The following is a 16,394-nucleotide window of genomic DNA, read 5'->3' as shown; positions in this document are numbered from 1 at the left end:
AGGGTCGAAGTTCGGTGATTTCCCTGCTTTCTGTCAAGCGGCGGGCACCACCACCCCCGCACAGAGCCGATCCATGGTGCGAGGGTGGATCCTTTGATGCATCCGTGAGGCCAAGCGGTGCAGGAACAAGGCAGAGCGCGCGTGGTCTCGGAGAACAAAGAAACAAGAGAGCCGCGCAACTCCTCGAGACACTGCTCTCCTCCCCTCGAGCGGCGGCCTGCAAATCAGAAACATGCATACCTAGGTACTCGTAGCGGCCGTCTCAGCACCCGACATTGTTAGCAGTTTCGCCGCAGAAGTGCAATCCCCAATCGGAACCCTGCATCCGGCGGGCGCATCGTTTTCTTGCCGCGCAGTGTTGCACGCCCCCCGGGATCGCTCCTTTCCACGTCCCCAAAGTCCACCTTACACCTCAACCTCCACCGCCAGCCGTGACCTCGCCGCCGCCTCTTCCCAAACGACTCTCGGCGCCTGCGGAGGGTCGCCAGCTTCGCGCCGCCTGCCATTATTTTTGGCTTCTACCGAGTTTCAGCAATCTTCCGAGAAGCTGCCGTTTCAGGCCTGCTGCCGGCCGACTTCCCACCACCTCTGCTCACCTCAAACCCGACCTGCTGCTCCCCGTCCGGCCAGGCGCTGGTACACGTCCTCCACTCGCCAGTACCTCACTACTACCTCTGCACGGCGCCTCGGATGAACATCGGCCTGTACTGGTAAACACGCAATACTCTCTCTCGACGAGAAGTCCACTCATTCAACCGCGCCCGACCCACGTTCTCTATGCCACCCTACGGATCCATTAATTCACCATCACTACGCAAAATGGAGAACAGCAGATACAACACCGGCAACGGCCGCAGGCTCAACTTCAGCAACCTCGTTGGGGATCCCTTCGCCCTGGCGACATGCTCGATTGCGATGGTGAGTCCGAACGTGCGGCTGAGATTTTGAGTGAGGACTGATGTTGGGTGTGAACGCAGCTCGCATGGATAATCACCTTCGTCTCATCCCTGATCGCAGACATCCGAGGGGACTTCCCCAATTTTTCCTGGTGGGCCATCGTATACATGTTCTTCTGCGTTGTGGGCATACCAATTGCGATCATTACCGAGTCGGAGCACACATACCACGTAGCTGTGAGTATTCCACGATGGGTGTAGATTAATCACTTGCTAAGATCTTTCAGATCGCTGCGTATCTCGCTGCCGGCTTGACCTTCAATTCGTCTTGCGTCCACGCCTTGGTATACTCCAGCGACGGCGCGAAGGAAGCCGCCGCAGCTGGCTTTATTCTTCTCTCCATGGTTACGGTAAGCCTGTGTCGAATCTAGAGGCGCGATCGCACGCTGACGCCTCGCAGGTCGTGTGGATATTCTACTTCGGCTCGCAGCCAAGCGCCAGCCCCCATCGCTTCGTTGATCAGTTCGCTCTCAACAAAGGAAGACATTCGCCGAGGAGCTCGCGACCAGTGTCCAATCACTACGGCGCCCGCCCAGAAACGACTGTCACACAAGCCCCGCAGATGTACACTTCAGCACAGCTGAGCGGCTTCGAGACATCCTCGCCGGTTTCAGGGTATCCAGGAGGCCCTGTTGGTATGGATTCGCGCAGTTCGCAGCCCCGCTTTGGCGGCGCACCTCTCAGCAGCCCCGAGGCACACAACCACAACGCTACGAATGCGCCGGAAATGGACATGAGCCCACCGACTGAATACCCATACAAGGCCAAAGCGATATACAGCTACGAAGCCAACCCTGATGACCAGAACGAGATCAGCTTCACAAAGCACGAGATATTAGAGGTGTCAGATGTCAGTGGACGATGGTGGCAGGCCAAGAAGAGCACGGGCGAGACGGGTATTGCTCCAAGCAACTACCTCATTCTGCTATAGCCCACCTGATGCCCCGATACCCTGATGGCTGGAAAGCGATACATTGGAGGCTCTACTGCTTGCTGGCTCTATCACCGCCCTATCTCATCTCACGACTTTCACCCTTCCTACGACCGCTGGCTAGGTACGGATCGGGGGGCTGTGGTAACAGCATACCAGAACAGAAATATTCCACTAGCCCGCGAATACGAGCATCAACCGTTTTCGTGTTGTCTTCTACTTCATTCCCGGCCCCGCGGCCACATGTAAGGGTATATCCACGGCTGTTTGAACGGGTTCTTTCTGGTGCAGGCGTTCGTTTGGCGTCTCATTTGTAGGTTTCTTTGAGAGTTTCAAGCGATGAATGACAGGTTGGTTGCATTTTGCTTTGTCGCGGGTGAGAGGGCCGTGACGGATGTAGGAGTAAACTCGTTACACGGATGAGGTTCTTATGATTAAGGGCGCATTCAGAGAGAGTCAGGTAGACATAAAAGCTTCCATCTTGCCTGAATGATGCTATGCGTTTGAAGTTTGTAGCCAGACTGCAGCATGTCTATGATCACATGCCACACACACACGCGATCAAATCGTGAAGTAAGCACAACCTGAGTGCGCAGAAGCATAAAGTTATCCATGCAACGGACTCGCCGCTTCCACAGGAGCATGTGCTCGGCTGTCAACCCCCAAGGAGACATTGGGGCTGAGAGCAGGGCTGAGGAGCGGTGGGCTGCATCGAGCCGCAGCGAACCGCCTAGGGGACCACAGAACCCCTACGGCAAGCGCCGCCTCCCAAATCAACCAGTCTGTGCAGCCCTGGCCGTCAGCAGCAGCATCAGCAGCATCAGCAGCATCCGCAGCATGCCTGTCCGAGCGCCATGCGAATCAGCTATGATGCGCGGGCTTGAGTCATTGAAAGTAGGCAATGGCCACTGTGCTAGGCAATTCACCAGGCGAAGAGGCCGCTTACATTGGCGGCTGCCTGAGGGGTGAGGCTGAGTTCAGGAGCCCAGTATTTGAAGCCATCGGGCGGCTCGCGTTTTACAGTCTTCTCAATTGTCTCATCCCCTTCTAGCACCAAGTCCAAGCTCTATATGCGCGTTCTTCCTTTGTCTCCAATCGTACATTCATTTACGCGTCCTCTCCGAGTGTCTCCCCTCACATTGATCAAAGTCAACATGTCTACCACAAAACCGGCCTTCACGGCCACGGAGACGGAAACACCTACCTCCGCCGCTTCGATCAAGTCCATAAAGTCCAAGAACCGCAAGCGTCTTATAGTGCTCTGCGACGGTACCTGGCAAGATTCAACCGCCGACAACGCATCCGACTACCCCTCCAATGTCACGCGGTTCTCACGCGCTCTCAAATCCTCAACCTGGGTGCCCAAGAAAGACGAGAGTGGCGACCTAGAAGAGGTCGAGCAGATAGTCTACTACCAGAAGGGCGTCGGCACCGGCACGCTCGACGGCCTAATCGGCGGTGCAGTCGGGCTAGGCGTATCAGCAAACGTGCGCGCGGCCTATGCTTTTCTCTCGCACAACTACGACCCCGAAGACGAAATCTTCTTCTTCGGCTTCAGTCGAGGCGCCTACACGGCTCGCTCCATCGCCGGCCTCGTCAACGCGCACGGCCTGCTGACCAAGAGGGGCATGGACTGCTTCCCCACGCTGTACAACCTGTACTACCGGAAGCAGGACAAGACCAATGCCAACGACGCAGAGGAAGCCCGCTTCGTGCAGAAACTGGTCGACGCGGGCCTGCTGCAGCGGAAAGCGGCTGATGCGGTCGAAGTGGTGGGCGTCTGGGACACGGTCGCCTTCCACCAATCATGGTTCGGCAAGGGCCCACTGGGTCGCCTCCTGGGTATGGGGAGCGAGCGGATCGAATTCAGGAACGCGATGCTCAGCAACAAGGTCAAGTATGGGTACCACGCCCTTGCACTCGACGAGCGCCGCAAGGCCTTCCTCCCTACTCTCTGGCACTACCCGAAGACCGGTTCGGACGAGGCCAAACCACGCGAAGATGGCACCACGACCAAGGAGATGGAGCAGGTGTGGTTCTCGGGAAACCACACCGACGTCGGCGGTGGGCACGTTAAACCCACCCTCTCGGATATCCCGCTCGTGTGGATGATCGCGCAGTGCAAGCGAGACAACAAGCTCGCATTCGACGACGACTACCTGCTTGACAAGCAGAAGGTGAAAGCGGCCGCCTGGGATACATGCCATGGCGCCACCGGCAGCGGCTCCAAGGGGTGGATCAGTTCGATCGCAGATAAGATTTGGCGCGCTGCGCCGGTCCTCAGCGTTGATAGGCAGCCCCTGAAAGAGAACGGCACGAACGAGAGCATCCACTGCTCTATTGCGGATAGGGCTTTCGGGACGTGTAAGGGGAGCGACAAGGCGAGAAGGTATGAGTGTCCGTGTCTGACTGGTGATTGCAATCAGGAGGGGTGGCAGGTCAAGTGGGATACATCGAAGCGGTTGCCGACGAAGGAGCCGCACGATGTGGAACACCGATTCAGGGGTCGGGTGCGGAAGGCTTCGAATAGTTTGGAAAAGGAGTAGGAGTAGGCTGGCAACGCGGTTTGTGGCGTTGAGGTCTGGTCCCGCTTGGCTGAGCTCTGTCGGCGTTCTGTACCTCTTTAATCGTGTGTCTTTGCCTCGATAATGTATTCCCGTTATCTTAGCGTTCACGGCTGCTTTCTGGTCTTGATCATGGCTGGCTCTTCTTTGGCATGGATAGGGCCTCTCGTTTTCTTTCAGTCACTTGTAGCTCGGTGCTTCCGGGTGATCGTATGCGTCAAAACCATTGTTCCGAGTGGGGGTCTCTTTCAACGGTCTGTCAATTTGGTCACACATAAAACACGTTGACACTCATGTAGCGTCTTTGAGGCTAAGCTTTTGTGCACCGCGTTCGTTGCTAGTGTAGTTTTGCTAAGTCTAACACCATTCAGGGCGCGTGATCTCTACAGCTAGGCTCGATATCTGTACCAAACATGTTGTTCTTGGACCTCTCCCGTGATCTTACAAGACCCAAGTCGATATTGGCTGGAGTACTTTCTCGGCCACAAGAGATATCTCCCTTCCATCCACCACTCCAACTTCCCAATACACTAAGCCCCTCCTACACAACCCCCCACCGCTCCGCAAACGGATCAGCCTCCGGATCCATACATCTTGTATACTCACTCGCGTCCGCAATCCCCCTCGCAACATCCTCGCCATACATATCCGCAACGAACGCATAGGCAGCATCAATGCCAGCGGAGATGCCCGAGCTAGTCCACACATTCCCATCAACGACCCAGCGCGCTTTCGGGACCCAGTTGACCGCCGGGCCTTGCGATGTTGCCTGGTAGCTGTTCAGCCCGAACTTACAGTCTCGCCATAGATGGTGAGTGGGGAGAAAAGAAGGTCATACCCAGCCCCATGCCCGTTTGTTGGTAGTAGCGCGCTTCCCATCCAAGAGGCCCGTCCTGGCTACCAAAGCGGACCCAGTGCACACAGTGATGAGGTACTTCAGCCTCGGAAACACCTCCTTGATGAAGTCCATCGCCGGCGCGGTGTTGGCCTCATCCCTGGTCCCCAGCCCGCCGGGCACAAGCAGGACGTCCAGCTCGGGCGGCGGGGCAGAGAAGGTGTGGCTTGGCACGATGGCCTCGCCGAAGTCGGAATTGGGACCGGTGCTGGACGGCTTCATCGTGGCAGGTGGCTTGGTGCTAACGGGCTCGAGCGAAGACGAGAGCAGATACAGATTCAGAGGACGCTGTAGCGCGAGCAGATTTAGGATGTCGAGCGGGCCGAAGACGTCGAGGGCGTGGAAGCCGGGGTAGAGGACTACGCCGTAGTTGACTGGTGGGTTCGCCATGGTCGGGTTGGGTAGAACGGTAGGTCGAGGGTTGAGGTCTTTTTTACACAGCCTGGTAGGGGGGTAGATAAGGGGATGCCGCGGACTTGGTGCTGTTCTGGTTGTGTATACAGTACTCAATCGCGCTGCCGGGGTTTTTTTGAAGAGAAAGGCTGGCTGGGGAGAGGAGGGTATTAATAAGAGGATGAGATGGTGATTTGGAAGTGAGAGCTGGCTATGAGTTTATGGCTAGTTGTAGCGGAGAGGATGCAGAATGGCGTGTTGCAGGATCTAGGAGAACGTAGGGCGTACGCTTAGCGCTGGCTTGAGGGGTGGCCTGAAAAACTTGCTCAGTGGTTTGGGTATACCTGGTGGGTATACCTGGTGGGTCCACAGTGGGCGCTCTGTCACCGTTTAGTATTTCTGACGCCACAGAGTTGCCTTGCTCAAGCCAACTCTCTGGCTTATTTTTTTTCACTCAAAATGGCTCTTCACACACGAAAGACCCCCATGGAGACGCACGTGAGAGTCGTTCGGCTCAAAGACTAACCCTTACAAGGTTTTTACTCGTAAAGCCAAAAAATCAAGCCAAAACCTAAGCAACCGCTATGCACACGCTCTGAGAAGCGAAAGGAGATGCTTGAGGTAGGTATGATCGTGAGATTTTCTTCAGCCAAACGCGGACTTGCGATTGACTGTCAAGCAAGAAAGATGCTACTATCTCAACAGCTACCTTCGTGTCTCACCGGGCGGTTGTGTAGTTGCTACACCTACCAGGTACATAGACGTTGCTTAGTGACCCAAATTGTATTTCGCCAAGGCTTTCGAGGTACGAGTAATGGACATCAGGAATGGTCGTTGCTAATCCGTACGCCCAGCTTTTTCTTCCACAAACTGGGCAGCCATATTTTATACTGTTTCTATAAGCAGGTAACGTATCAAGGATATTTGTAGAGTGAGATTCCGTCCCTTTACGATCCGGTGTGATGCAGATGGCTCTCACTCCACGACAATTGATCCGAAAAGCGCGAAGCGCTTTCGCATTTGCTTGCACGTTGCCTTAAAGAGACAATTTGTAGTGGAAGGCGTAAATCCTACCAATGGACCAACGGCGCCAATTGGGAAGCTAGCCTTCGCTATAAGTTCTACACAGTTTAAAGGTGTTTAGTGATAGAATGAGCCGTCTAGACCTTACATTCAAGATCTAAGGGATTACCCTGACTGAAATAGAACATGATAGTGTAAAGAGAAGTATACTACGTTCCAGTTCAGCTAAAAGATCCTGTTGCTGCAGCTTAGTAGTAAGATATCTGATGGTTATACGAAGGCATGGAAAGCCAACGTTGTGATTCGAAAGACTTCCAGTAAGCAAGATCAAAGTTATTATTTGCCAAACTTGGCTAAGCTTTCCAATTGGCGCCGTTGGTCCATTGGTAGGATTTACGCCTTCCACTACAAATTGTCTCTTTAAGGCAACGTGCAAGCATGAGGACCGGGTTCGGTAAGTTCTCAATTCGAGCTTGCCAGAAGTCGAACGACTTGCTGACAATCTGAAGATTCCCGGACGGCGCAAAACGACATGTTTTTTCTCTTTTGCTCATGCTTATTTCACAAATACACGCTTAACAAATTCCTTTTGACTTTACCTACTGAACTTACTCGTACGGGCGTTCTATCTGGTGAGTTGAGGTGAGCGCCCGTCATTAGGCGCTAAGCGAATATCAGATGCAGGGATCCAGACACCGAGACACGAGAGCTGCTGACCAGGTTATCAACACAGTCTGTAGATGCCGCGGGCTCTCTCACTGTATAGCCACCCTGAACAGGCTGCCTGTTGTGTCCCGCGTGACGTGCAACAGCTGCGCTCCATTCACTAGTTACGCTCTTCCAAAATATATGCCCTCTCTCACAGACTAGCGCCTGTAGGCGACGCTTCATGACCGCGTTCCTCCCCGCAGTATTCCTTCCTCACGGGGTACACATGAAGTTTGTCGAGTAAAGGAGCTCCCTGCCTCATTTGCTGAGCTGACTGATCTCTCGCGAGACATGAACGGCTCACGTCCGCATTACTCCCAAGTAGCGTCCTCTGGGATAGCTGTTCGCCATGGAAAACAAGGCTCGCCGCCAGCGGTCGACAACCACAGCCTCCAACGGCTCTCCAATAGATGAAGCCGCCCATTCGGAGCTTCGCGAGTGCCTAGCCAAGCTCACATCCGCACATATACACATTACCACCGACAAGCGCCCGACTAAGGATGGGCTACGGTCACTTTGTGACAGTCTTCACGGGATACGGCAATGTCTAGTCGACTCTGAGAACCGCTCGCACGCCAGAAATGCCTTCCGACGCCTCCACGGTTTCCAGGCTTTACTAGGTGTACTTAAGTCCCTCTCGGGCTACTACAGCCCCACGACTCTGACCAAGGACGAGGAGGAAGAGTTCTTCGAGCTACTGAAGGCTACACTTGATGTACTTTCAGAAGCGCTGCACAATCAACCTGGAAATCGGAGATACTTTGCGCGAAGAGTGGAGGGCAATGGCTGGCTGGCTCTGGAAAAGAGTTTGGCGAATACCGGTGTCAATGGCACCAGCCACTCCGGAGAAGATGACTATGAAACCAGCCGAGAGCAGTTTTTCAGCTGCCTACTTGCTCTTGCGCTCGGTGAGGAGGCTATATCACGGATATTCCGCAGCTTCAGTAGAATACGGCAGAGTGTCGAGAGCTCGAATCTAGACAGCAAACGTGAGAATGTACCTCCAAGAAACGAGGTTACCAAGAGTAACAGCAGCTTGTCAGAGAAGAATGATGCCATTGCTGATCCACTAGCCGCGATTCGTTCCCGGCTGCGAATGTTCCTTTCAGGCACTGAGGTCGTGCAGAATCCTGAGACTATTCCGATGATCTTCAACTTCTGGCAGACGCTGGCTGTAAGCTCCGAGTCAGTGTCAGCAACACCGAGTTGGCTGCGCCTAGCTATACTCGTTGCGATCGAGCAAGTGCTCTCCCATTCGACCTACAATCAGGTTATGATCCACAGAACAGGCATTCTGAGTAGCATACTACCGGTTGTTTTCGATCAAGAGTTGCCTAGCAGTGAGAAAACCGTCCTTCATGGGGTTGCGAACACACTCGCTGCGTACGGAGTCAACAACCTTGAAGACGGTTATAAATTATTCAGAAAGGCCAGTACATCGGCAGCCGCTGCCGAATTCTTACTCAAAAACATAGAGACATCGCGACAACCACCGTTTGTACAATTCGACCTGTCGCTACATGGGCACAGTTCCATTGAGCTTCGAGATCTTGGACGGCCATTCCCGCCGGGTTCTTCCAGTACAGGATACACCATGACTGCTTGGATCCGTATTGATCAGTTCGATCTGACTTGCCACACAACCATCTTCGGAGCATGTGATGCCACTCAAAGCTGCTTCGTGCTGGCCTATTTGGAGAAAGATAGTCATCACTTCATCCTTCAGACGTCTATAACAGCCCAACGGCCAAGCGTCCGCTTCAAGTCAACCGTCTTCCAAGCGGGCATCTGGTACCATATCGCTGTAGTCCATCGACGTGCGAGAGCCACCAACTCCAGTCGTGCAACTCTCTTCGTCAATGGGGAGTTTACTGAGCAGCTGAAGTGCCAGTATCCTGCTAGTCCACCCATTCCAAACAGCAGCACTGAAAGTTTTGCTTCTCTCTCCTCCCCTAACTACAAGTATCCCCCAGTTCAGGCCTTTCTTGGTACGCCTCAGGATCTTGCACCCAGGATCGGAAGCAACGTGGTTTCGTCGAAGCTGTCGCTCGCTTCTTTTCACTTGTTCCAAGACGCCTTGTCTGATGAGGTGATTGCTGTCCACCAGAAGCTGGGGCCACGGTACTACGGGAACTTCCAGGACTGTCTTGGGTCGTTTCAGACATACCGTGACTCCGCTCAACTCAACATCCTCAACGAATCTCTGCATCCCGGAAAGGAGGAGAAGTCGGAGATTATCTCTGCTATTCATTCCAAAGCTGGCTTCATAGTTCCAGAAAACCGGATACTTCTTAGCATATCTCCGAGCATGGTCATGGACGACGACGACCGTAATAACATCGACGAGTCGCAGCTGATTAAATCGCTATCGAAAGAGGCCGCTAAGAACCTACAACATCTCACAAAAGCTTCCCCGCTAGTTATCAACGGTGCTGTACCCTCAATCAACGATGCACTAACACACAGTCGTGGTGTTGCTCTGCTTCTTGGTGATCCTGTTGTTGCCATGCCTCAATCGCTCGATGACGCATCTTGGCGTATAGCAGGGTGTGCGGCTGTTGGCTTGAAGCTGGTCAAGGTTGCTCAGGGCAAAGATGCGATCCTCCGAGCGGTGAATCTGCTCTTCCAGTCTGTTGAGGGTAGCTGGAGGAACAGTGAAGCGATGGAGAAAGAGACTGGCTACGCGGTTCTGGCTGGTCTGCTTAGTGAAAAGATAGGACTCGGGTCCATGTTCAGCAACAAGCAGATTCCGAGACCAGGTCAGCCCCAGATGGACGATGCGGAGCGCGATGTACTTGCCTACGAGCTGTTGAGAGACATCCTACGCTTCGTCGGGTACTGCGAGGCAAGACCGGAAGAGTCCACCATCATCAATCCGCTTGCGTACCGTGTTCTTCTTGTTGACTTTGACATGTGGAGGAGAACCTCCACCGATACTCAGGAGTTGTACTACAGCCAATTCGTCAGCTTCGCTAAGGGCAGCAAGCACCATCTGTTCAACTCAAGAAGACTGACAAGGATGCGTAGGTCTTGCCTTCGGTGCGTCCTCACCGGGCAATATAAAGCTAATAAGTTCTACAGGTGTTGTGAAGCGATTCTTGGATGCTCTGAAGGGCGAGTCGTTCGCACCGGATGTCTTACCTCACTTCCTGGAAGCTTTTAAGGTTCTTGTTGAATGTAACGTTTCAGGGGATATTCTCCGCTCACTTGCGCTATTCGTCACGTACGCTCTACATGATAGTCGTGCTTTCGGTAGGCGGACAGTACGCCCGAAGAGCAGCACCCTTCGTATAGGCAATAGACCGACACCACCTCAACTCAGCCCTGTACTACTTTCACCACGGTCACAAAGCCCTAATCAAAACAATGGGATCTCCCAGGACTCCCGAGAGGAGCTTGGCGTCAAAGTTCTCGGCATGTATACGGATCTTCTTTGCGAAAGTAGTAACACCAATAACCTGAGGAAGTTTGCCAAAGCAGTGACCAATAAAGTGAGTCGTCTAATGAATTCATGATAGCGATGCTAACCAAGGGCCAGTGGTTGCTATATCTGCTCGCTGAGAATGAACCGCGTGTTGTTGTCCTGGGTACCAAGATCCTCGCTCGTCTTCTTGTGGTCCTTGGCAGCAGCTATGTTAAGAAGTTTGCCGAGAAAACCGGCGGATTCATCGTCATGAAGCAACGCCTCAAGACATGGTGGAGCATTCCCGCAATCTGGACAATATGCTTTGCAATAATGATAGGCGTTGATGTTGCGACCATCGAGATCGAGCGTGATCTCGATTTGCCGAATCTGATGGCCTCGTTGTTTGAAGAGGGAAAAACCAGCGTGGCAAACCCGGAGATCGTTCCTACACTCATGGCCATGCTTGAAACTGGGCTAAGGGTCGTTGTAAGGTATCAAGCAGAGCCGAGGAACATTACAGTTCCTAGAAGTACAGAGAACATCCAGCCAGCCCATCCAGACAACTCGTCATTGACGCATCGCAGACTACGCTCGGTGTCACTCAAAATCGAGCGACTAACACCAGGTAGGCATGCCTCGGCCTCTACAACCTTCACATGCTCACATATAGCAGGATTTCAACCGCTTCCAAAGGAGCAAATCGTCGGGTATGCCGGGATATTGCACATTGTCCTTGAGGTGTTCGCTAATCTGCACTTGCGATCGCAAGAGTTTCGCGACTTTGCGGTCTCGTCTAGCTATGTTCAGGAGCTTCTGTTTGTCCTGTTTCCTGTCATCGTAGCTTCTGACCCTACCAATGCAACAACAGAGCTCCACTCAAGAGGTCCGGTATCCTCGTCCGAAGGGCAAGACATTAAACATCCATCACAATCGGAACCTGCCGATGATCGGCCCTCTTTAGTACGAACAAGAACAGTAGAACGCGATTCAGACCAAGCATCCCGGAAACCAGGGCCCCTACTCCGTGGCTCGTCTTTCATCCTGATTTCGTCGCAAGAAGCCAATCATGCACCTTCAACTGCACGAATAAAGCATGCCATATCGACGCATGCATCGGGTAGAATCTCTTCGCAAACCGAGGACCCGCTGTCTGAAGCTGTCTTAGCAACCATCACCGCTGTGTTCCTGGACCAGATATTTCACAGGAAGGATTTCCCCGGATTTGGCCTTTTCTTGAAGGTACCACCAGGCTCTCAGTCACATCAAGCCCACTTCGAAACGTACGTCCTTCGTCACGCTATGTCGGCAGTGACTAGCTACATGCAGCTGCACCAAAATCTGCTTTGTGAGCCGAGAATCATCCTCAATCTCGCACGGTACACTGTACACATGGCAGAAGCAGTCTTTGAAGGCTGGTTCATTGACGGAGCGGAGCCTCTCCTCGACTTCATTGGCACTTTACTAGACTTTCTGCAACGGCCTGATATCGCACGAACGAAGGGTGTGCGTCTTTGCACACAGGCTATATCGTCTATTCGTACTGTATTTCTTCGGGTCCTGCTTCTGCGCCTGTCGGAACTTGGCGAACTGGGCCAGGAGCAAGACACTGTTGCCTTCATGGACAAACTAGTCTACTGGCAGACGATTGTTCTCGCACCGGACAATGCCGACGAGACGTTGCTGAGGCTGCTGTGTTATCTTCTTTATACACAGCTTGTTGTTCCCCAAGAGCGCATTCGACTCGCTGCCGCCAGTTTTTGGCGGATGATCCTTGTCCAGAAACCGGAAGAAACGTCACAGATCCTCAACCAGGCGATGAATAGCCATTATAAGAAGCTGTCGCTCGGCTTCATGAAGCTGACAGAGCTTGATAACGAGACATTCCTTGGATGGGTAGACGAGCATCGCGAAGATCTTGATGCTCTCTTCTTTGGCACCCTATCGAAGTCTTGGGAGGACTTTGTAGAGCAGGAGAACCGCAAGACCTCGGAGACAGCACGAGACAGAGTCGCAAGGAGAAGGGAACGATTGAAGCAATGGCAGGCAGACGAAGCCAACGTAGACAACGTATGGCATCGTCACGAGATCTCAACGAACCATTGGCGAGTGAACATACACACCTCGGAACGCCTCAAGCATCAGCGTGCGCTTCAAGACCAGCAGGACAACTTGAGCTTCATTGCATCGCGGTCCGAACGGCTTGACAAGATCCTGCAAGCCCCTTGCGGTCTGTTTGGCAAGGATGAACCATCGAGGTGGCAACTAGACGAGACAGAAGGGCGCAACCGGATGAGAATGCGGATAATGCCTGATGATAGTTCGCACGATGAAGCCGATTATCAGCCCAAGCGGAAGACTTCGGAGGTGCCGGCAAAGCCTCAGCCAAAGCTCGATACCAATATCAAAAGGGTTTCGTCAAACAACGGTATCAGTGCAACCCCCGTCGCTACACAAAATGCCGAGGGTGCAACCGTGCTAGAGTCAGGCCGACAGCGTTCCAACAGCCAGTTGTCTGCCAAGTCAGCCGGAGAGGAGGACTTCGAAATGGTTGATGACCCACAGGTAGATGATGACGGCTTTGAAGACAAATACCGAAAAGTCATGAGAAGTTTAGAGCCGAACGATCCAGTACAGCTCGTCTGTAATATGTCTCGGATCGTAGGCCTCGAAGCTATTGAAGGTCTGCTCATAGTAGGCAAGGGCTCTTTGTATCTACTCGATAGTTTCTTCCAACGATCCGACGGTGAGATTGTCAGAGTATGGCAAGCGCCTAACGAAGAGCGAGACCCATATCTCCGGATGATTTCAGGTCGAGAGATGAACAACAAGAAGCCGCAAGTCGCCGACCATGAACAGAGCAATAGGCACTGGAAGTGGGCAGAGGTCATCAGCATATCGAAACGCCGCTTTCTGTTCCGGGATGTGGCTCTCGAGGTGTTCTTCACGGACGGCCGAAGCTATCTGCTTACGGCACTCAATCCGCAGACTCGCAACGACCTCTACGCCAAGCTCATCAATAGAGCGCCGCACGTCAATAGCGTGGCACCTGCCTCGCACTCGGAGGACTCCTGGCGGTTGGAGAGTTTGCGGCACCCTGAGGAGGCACCTCAGTCGCTTAGCTCCAAGTGGGCCAACGTGTTCAGCTCAGCGTCCTCAAATCCCGCGACACGAAAATGGCTCAAGGGGGAGATCTCAAACTTCCACTACCTCATGCTGATCAATACGATGGCTGGAAGAACGTTCAATGACCTGACTCAGTATCCTGTCTTCCCGTGGATAATCGCTGACTACACCAGCGACGAGCTGGACCTGAGCAATGAGCGGACCTTCCGAGATCTGTCAAAGCCAATGGGCTGTCAAACTGCATCGAGAGAGTCAGATTTCCGGGATCGCTACAAGTCTTTCGCGGAAATGGGCGACCACAATTCTCCGCCTTTCCACTACGGGACGCACTACTCCTCGGCGATGATTGTCACGTCCTACCTCATTCGACTTCAGCCTTTTGTGCAATCGTATCTGCTGCTGCAGGGTGGAAACTTTGACCACGCGGATAGACTTTTCTCCTCCATCGAGAAAACATGGCTTCTCGCTTCGCGAGAGAGCATGACTGACGTTCGCGAGCTGACTCCAGAGTTCTTCTACCTTCCCGAGTTTCTGAAGAACATCAACGGCTACAACTTCGGCAACAGACAGTCCGGCGGTAAGGTCGACGACGTGGAGCTACCGCCATGGGCTAAAGGTGACCCGGAGATCTTCATCGCGAAGAACAGGGAGGCGCTCGAGAGCCCGTACGTCAGCAAGAATCTGCACCAGTGGATCGACCTCGTCTTTGGGTTCAAGCAGAGCGGTGAGGCTGCTATCGAGGCAACGAACGTGTTCCATCATCTTTCCTACCATGGTGCTAAGGATCTTGACCAGATCGATGACCCGATGGAGCGGCTGGCTACCATTGGCATCATCCACAATTTCGGGCAGACGCCTCACCAGGTCTTTCAACGATCGCATCCGCAGCGCAAGGATGTTCCAATCAGATCCAAACGGCTTGACGATGCGGCCGAGTCGTTGACCCAACTACCATCGTTCACGGAGAGCCAGGACCGCGTCTCATCCCTGCTGTACTCTCCCAAGCATGACAAAGTGTTAGTCTCCGGAGCCTTCAGGCTCAATATCCCACCCAACTACGAACGGTACATGGAATGGGGCTTCGCAGACGGCAGCGTGAGGTTCTACGCCGCCGACTCCAAAAAGGTGTGTCTCATCTAACCCCCCCGTGCCTAATCTCAACACTGCCCGCAGCATCCGACTAACTCGACTCACTCCAGCTCCTTGGCCTCTTCGAGCACCTCCACCAATCCCAAATTTCCTGCGCCACCTTCGTCGACAGCAAAACTCTCATCACAGCCGGCACCGACTGCGTCATTTCCGTCTGGACCATTTCCGCCGCCGGCAAGGCCGTCGATCTGCAGCCCCGGATCTGCCTCTTCGGGCATCGCACCCCCGCTACTACGCTCGCGGCCTGTCGCTCTTTCAGCACGTTCCTCTCCGCTTCGACCGATGGGAGGGTCTACCTGTGGGACCTGAACCGCTCGGAGTATATCCGGGAGCTCGAGAGGGGGGATGGGAGCACGGCGGTGCAGTGCGCGCGGATTAATGGGGTTACAGGACATGTGATGTTGTGTGCTGGGCCGCGGGTTCTGCTGTATACACTCAATGGACGGCTGCTGCTCGACCAGAGGGTTTGTGAGACGGAGGAGCCGGACGATGTGGTGAATTCGTGTGCGTTTTATGAGGGTGTGGGAAATGAGTGGGTGGCGCGGGAGCTGATGTTTACAGGGCATAGGAGGGGCGTCGTGAATGTAGGTCGCTTCTTCTTCAGTCCTTTCCGTCGGCGGCACGTGGATGTGGATCAGGACAGAACGCTGACACCGCACAGATCTGGAACAAGACCATCGGGAGCTTCGGCGAGTGGAAGCTCGAGCTCGTCAAGAGACTTGACCACGTTGATCCGGTGAGAGAAGGTGCGCAGAATTTTGCCGCGCCAGCGACGTGTATCTTGCCTCTGCCGATGGTCCTGTATACTGGTGATGAAGAGGGAAGAGTGGTAAGTTGTTTGTGTTTAGTTGCAGAATGATGGTGGCTGACGTCGAGATTAGTTCCAGTGGGAGTGTTCACAGAGACAGTGATGAGCTCAGTGAACGCAATATCACGCATAGAGGGAACTAGAGGAGCGTTTAAGCATGTCGATCAATACTCTAACTTATATCTAACCACTGCCTTGCTACTGTTGTGAGCATGAAGGTATGTGAAATCGTACCACACAATAAAAGCTACCGAGCCGACATGGTGACATGGTCTGGTCTTCGCATGGCAACAATGCCAGCATGTAAGAGACAGTCACAGGCGCAATCCTTGAGTGCCAGTAGTGGAAGACTAGGCGTCTGTTCCCGACCAGAAACACAAGAAACACTCCAGTACGGCTGCAGTTCTGCCTAAAGCAAACATTCTTCGTAGCCATGAG

The 16,394-nt window shown here is 53.5% G+C and overlaps 4 protein-coding genes across 4 annotated transcripts; 3 read left to right on the top strand and 1 right to left on the bottom strand.

Annotated features, from left to right (window-relative positions):
- Positions 1-777: 777 nt before the first annotated feature.
- W97_03778 (uncharacterized protein) lies at positions 778-1,887 on the top strand (the record flags this gene model as incomplete). Its single annotated transcript, XM_007781672.1, has 4 exons — positions 778-918; positions 978-1,133; positions 1,184-1,306; positions 1,357-1,887. The coding sequence occupies 4 exons, from the start codon at positions 778-780 to the stop codon at positions 1,885-1,887; spliced, it is 951 nt and encodes a 316-aa protein (XP_007779862.1).
- Positions 1,888-3,041: 1,154 nt separating this feature from the next.
- Positions 3,042-4,433, top strand: W97_03777 (uncharacterized protein; the record flags this gene model as incomplete). Its single annotated transcript, XM_007781671.1, has 1 exon — positions 3,042-4,433. The coding sequence occupies one exon, from the start codon at positions 3,042-3,044 to the stop codon at positions 4,431-4,433; it is 1,392 nt and encodes a 463-aa protein (XP_007779861.1).
- A 559-nt stretch (positions 4,434-4,992) lies between these two features.
- Positions 4,993-5,736, bottom strand: W97_03776 (uncharacterized protein; the record flags this gene model as incomplete). Its single annotated transcript, XM_007781670.1, has 2 exons — positions 4,993-5,220; positions 5,290-5,736. The coding sequence occupies 2 exons, from the start codon at positions 5,734-5,736 to the stop codon at positions 4,993-4,995; spliced, it is 675 nt and encodes a 224-aa protein (XP_007779860.1).
- A 2,083-nt stretch (positions 5,737-7,819) lies between these two features.
- On the top strand, positions 7,820-16,007 carry W97_03775 (uncharacterized protein; the record flags this gene model as incomplete). The annotated part of the gene is made up of 6 exons (XM_007781669.1): positions 7,820-10,493; positions 10,552-10,961; positions 11,009-11,359; positions 11,489-15,124; positions 15,199-15,732; positions 15,810-16,007. 6 exons carry the CDS (start codon positions 7,820-7,822, stop codon positions 16,005-16,007), a joined length of 7,803 nt encoding a protein of 2,600 aa, XP_007779859.1.
- Positions 16,008-16,394: the final 387 nt, after the last annotated feature.

The sequence above is a fragment of the Coniosporium apollinis genome (genome assembly GCF_000281105.1).
Source record: "Coniosporium apollinis CBS 100218 chromosome Unknown supercont1.16, whole genome shotgun sequence".
NCBI lineage: Eukaryota > Fungi > Ascomycota > Dothideomycetes > Coniosporium > Coniosporium apollinis.
Note: the sequence above shows the minus strand (reverse complement) of the source record. Positions and strands in the feature narration are given on the sequence as shown.